The 4,125-nt window shown below is 37.7% G+C and overlaps 1 protein-coding gene across 1 annotated transcript; it reads left to right on the top strand.

Moving 5' to 3' along the window:
• Positions 1-2,932: 2,932 nt before the first annotated feature.
• On the top strand, positions 2,933-3,886 carry LOC138794043 (olfactory receptor 52D1-like). Its single transcript, XM_069972808.1, has one exon. It carries the CDS (start codon positions 2,933-2,935, stop codon positions 3,884-3,886), a length of 954 nt encoding a protein of 317 aa, XP_069828909.1.
• The last annotated feature ends 239 nt before the right edge of the window (positions 3,887-4,125 follow it).

Genomic DNA, 4,125 nt, shown 5'->3' with positions numbered 1-4,125 from the left:
TGTTCTGCTTAGAAAAAAAAGACTTTTTTACAGGGATTTTATTAATATGTTAAGGAAAGAGACATTATCTATATAGGAAAGGGTTCTTTACAGTAAAAGAAAATCATTCCCTTCCACGATAGTATTGGCAAAAATTTAAATCTAGATGTGAATTTCAGATATAGGAGCGGCACTCACTACTGGATACAATCTTCTATTTCAGGGCCAGGAAGAAGTGTGACTGCACATTAGACTGTGGCCATTCTCTGTATCACGACTGACTTTCTTAATAAAGAAGATTACAACCAGTGGTGAGTACCGCTCGCTTTTCTTTTTTACCTTGTGTGATTTGACTGTGTGGAGCTCAGCACCCCCAGCATTAATGTGCAGTCCTCTGTGGTGATGGTAAAGCCCGGAGAACTACTCTGGGAAGCAGAGACAAGCAATGATGCTCCACTGTGCTCTTCCATATACTAGATGTCAACTTCACAACTTTAGATACTAAGAGTTATAGAGATGAAAATTACAGGACTGCAATGTGTAAGTCTGGAAGGAGTTTCTTTTTCCCCATTGTACTAGTTGTTCTATGTCTCCAGCTTGAGATAGGACAAAGAGAACTTTTTCCAACCTATGTTACTATTACTGCATCTATGCCTTCACCTACCTCCAATACAAACTCTCCATCATTGTATACACATAGGACCTGATACTTAAAGGGGTTTTCCCATATCAACTAATATAGTTAAACTTGTACTCTTAAAAAAACTATTTTTTACATATATATTCATTTAGAAAACATGCCTCCTCCTTCTGATATGATGCTTTTTCTGTCCCATTGTTCACAGCTCAGTGTCTAGGTTACCGACCACCCTTCTACAGTGGTCGGGCTAGTGTATATAGTAATGTAGCTATAATGGGTGTATATGTATACAGGGGTGTAACTAGAATTGGTAGAGACGGCTTTGCCCCATAGCAAACTTTTAATTACCAGCCAGCCACCTACTCCCCCCCCCCCCCCCCCCCCCCCCCCGATTGACCATAAACTCATCAAGAGTAGTAGTAGAGTAGTAGTCAGAACATTTAACTGCAACCGCTTACCAGGAGTGCTTGCAGCGGGCCCCATAGTAGCCTCTAGGGCTGCTGTGGTGGTAGTTAATCCCCTGTACATATATCTATATACACACACCACCCTCTTACTGGGCCTAGATTCGAGGTTGGGCCAGTAAGTGAAATACAAGAGCGAGTGTACAGTAAATCCCATAGTGTCAGAGTGGAATTTTATAGTTGTTATAAGCGTTGCATAAAGAAACTGTATAAAGAAGCAGAAAGAGATAATAATTACAAAAATACAGTAAAATATAAACATCAACAATAAACATTACACTAGAGAAAACTAACATACTACATTTCCAACAATTTAAAATACAACCATAGTTACCACAACACACTCTCTTACACACAGGTCTCCATTACAGTAGCCGCCCCTTCAGGTCTCCTCACTCCTCTCCCTTGATTGCCTTCCTTTGTCCTCCTTACCTTCTTTGACCTCCCTTCATTAGACATGTTTGGTCCCTTTAATTACCCATCATGCTCTACTGTTTCCCCCTATTCTTGCAGATGTCTCGTCTCTACTTTTTTTTTTTATAAAGAACCCCCTTGATCATGGACATATAGTTAGTTGTTCTCACAATGTTATCTTGTATATGTAAACCCTCTACCTGTGACACCAAGTGACCGTCTAACGTGAGAATCTGGGCAAATAATGGGTATTTGGCATTCATTTCTTAACCCTGCAGTGACCAGGTGTCCATCATAGTCCATCCTGTCCATTATCTTTACAATATATTTGAGTTCTCCGAGGCCACGTCATTGTGTGTATACACAAAAGATACATAAAAGATACGCTAATGCTACACACCTCGTAATTGCTCTACTATTACGTACTTTACACTTTGCACCTGATAATATGTGCGCACTGATTTTATTGTTCATTATTTGTTCATGAATGTTCAGCAAAAGCAAACTGAACCGATCACCATCTTTTTTTTAAAAAAATGTTCATGTTCGACCTACAAGTATAACTATATTAGTTGAGTTGGGAATATCCCTTTAATATTTATACAGATAAGTGTAATACAATGAGGTTGTTCTCTGCATTGAAGAAGTGGTAGTCACCATATGACCCCAATACTTAGGCTAGATAATAAAGATGGATTAGAAGAGAGTGGTGCACATACTGTATTATATGCCAAGAGCATTGGATGAATAAATGTAATATTATAATGTAGAGCATATCATATACCATAGTATCTATAAAATGTGGACGCTAAGGTATTGGATTAATGACCCAAAACAATCAACCTCTGTCTATAGAATATTACATATAGTGCTATGGATAGATGTACTTAGTATTTATCATATCTAAAACTGAGATATAGTGGTGGAATATAGGTGTAGATATACTGTTGGGTACTGTTGACATGAAAATACGCTATGCTCTACTTTTGTTGTATTAGTAGGTCCTAAAAGTGTTTAGTGGACTAGCTTAGTCAATGATGATGCGTCCATCCTCACCTTATCTTTTATCTATGATGATATATCAGTAATGAGTGTGGTGAGAATATCGACCTTTCAAAGTAGTAGACTTCTTTCACACAGTGTAAATATTATGTAAGTCTAGGAGAAGAGTTACAAAGATGATGATCTAAATGAGGCACTCTGAGACCTTTGGGAACATTTGGGAATAATATACTGAAAGATTGTCATGAAAAATTCCTTTCTTTATCTAATGAAAAGGAGAGGCTGGACACATCTGTAGATCTCTCGTAGTGTATGACATGGGAAGATGGACTGTAGAAAGGTATCATCAAATACTTGAAGACCACAAGTTTTTAAAAAGTTTTTCTAGATGTCAATAATCCACCATATTGTTACATTGTTTTAGATGCTGCTGATGGAAAATATCACATTCTCATCTTCCGTGTTGACGCTGAACTTTGGGGAATTAACTCAAGTAAAATATCTCTATTGGGTCATTGCTTTCATCGGCTATATCCTGATTATATTTCTCAATGGTGTGGTGATTGGTACAGTGTGGTATCACAAGAGCCTTCAGGAGCCCATGTACATCTTCATATCTGTACTATGTATGAATGGTCTCTATGGCAGTAGTGCCTTCTTCCCCAGTCTTTTAGTAAACCTGCTTCAGAAGAATCCATCTATTTCCTATATTGCTTGCTTGACGCAGGTATTTTGCATCCACACCTATGCATCATATGAGATGACTGTCTTGGCCTCAATGGCCTATGACCGCTATGTGAGTATCTGTAATCCTCTGCGGTATAACAGGATAATGACAACATCTACAGTCCTAAAGATGCTACTTGCAGCCTGGTTATATCCTAACATACTGATATCCATCCTTATCATACTGGCAGTTAGACTTCCATTATGTGACACCAACATACTAAAGATTTACTGTGAAAACTGGGCGGTGGTCAGACTCTCCTGCATAGACACATCGGTTAACAATGTCTATGGACTCCTCATCACTGCGCCTATTGTCGGATTACCATTCTTACTGATATGCTATTCTTATCTCCAGATTATCAGGGTCTGTATGAAATCCTCCAAGGATACTAAGGAGAAGGCTCTGCAGACCTGTACTCCCCATCTCATCACCATAGTAAACTTCCTTACTGACCTATTCTTTGAGATCCTTTTATATCGCTTTCCTCCAACCAATCTACCATCTGAGATCAAGATCTTTATGTCCATGCAATTTATGGTGGTTCCACCCATCCTGAATCCTGTCATTTATGGTTTAAAGATGAGGGAAATAAAGTCTAAAGTGAAACAACTTTTATTAGGAAAACAAACAAAAATACAAGATAAAATTATCCAATAAATTACTGATCCTGTGCTGATCCGGAGTTACATCCTGTATTTCTTTTATTAAAAATGTAAACTTTAAATACAGAAATAAACTTACCATATCTAACCAGAACAAAACAACAAATAGAAAAATTAACAATAACCATAACATAAAACACCGGCCCACCCCTAACTAATTCCACACAAACTATCCATATACCTACATACAATATAAATACACAATGTACTATATACATTTTTAGCTAACTAAAG

This window comes from Dendropsophus ebraccatus, chromosome 5 (genome assembly GCF_027789765.1).
Source record: "Dendropsophus ebraccatus isolate aDenEbr1 chromosome 5, aDenEbr1.pat, whole genome shotgun sequence".
Lineage (NCBI taxonomy): Eukaryota > Metazoa > Chordata > Amphibia > Anura > Hylidae > Dendropsophus > Dendropsophus ebraccatus.
Note: the sequence above shows the minus strand (reverse complement) of the source record. Positions and strands in the feature narration are given on the sequence as shown.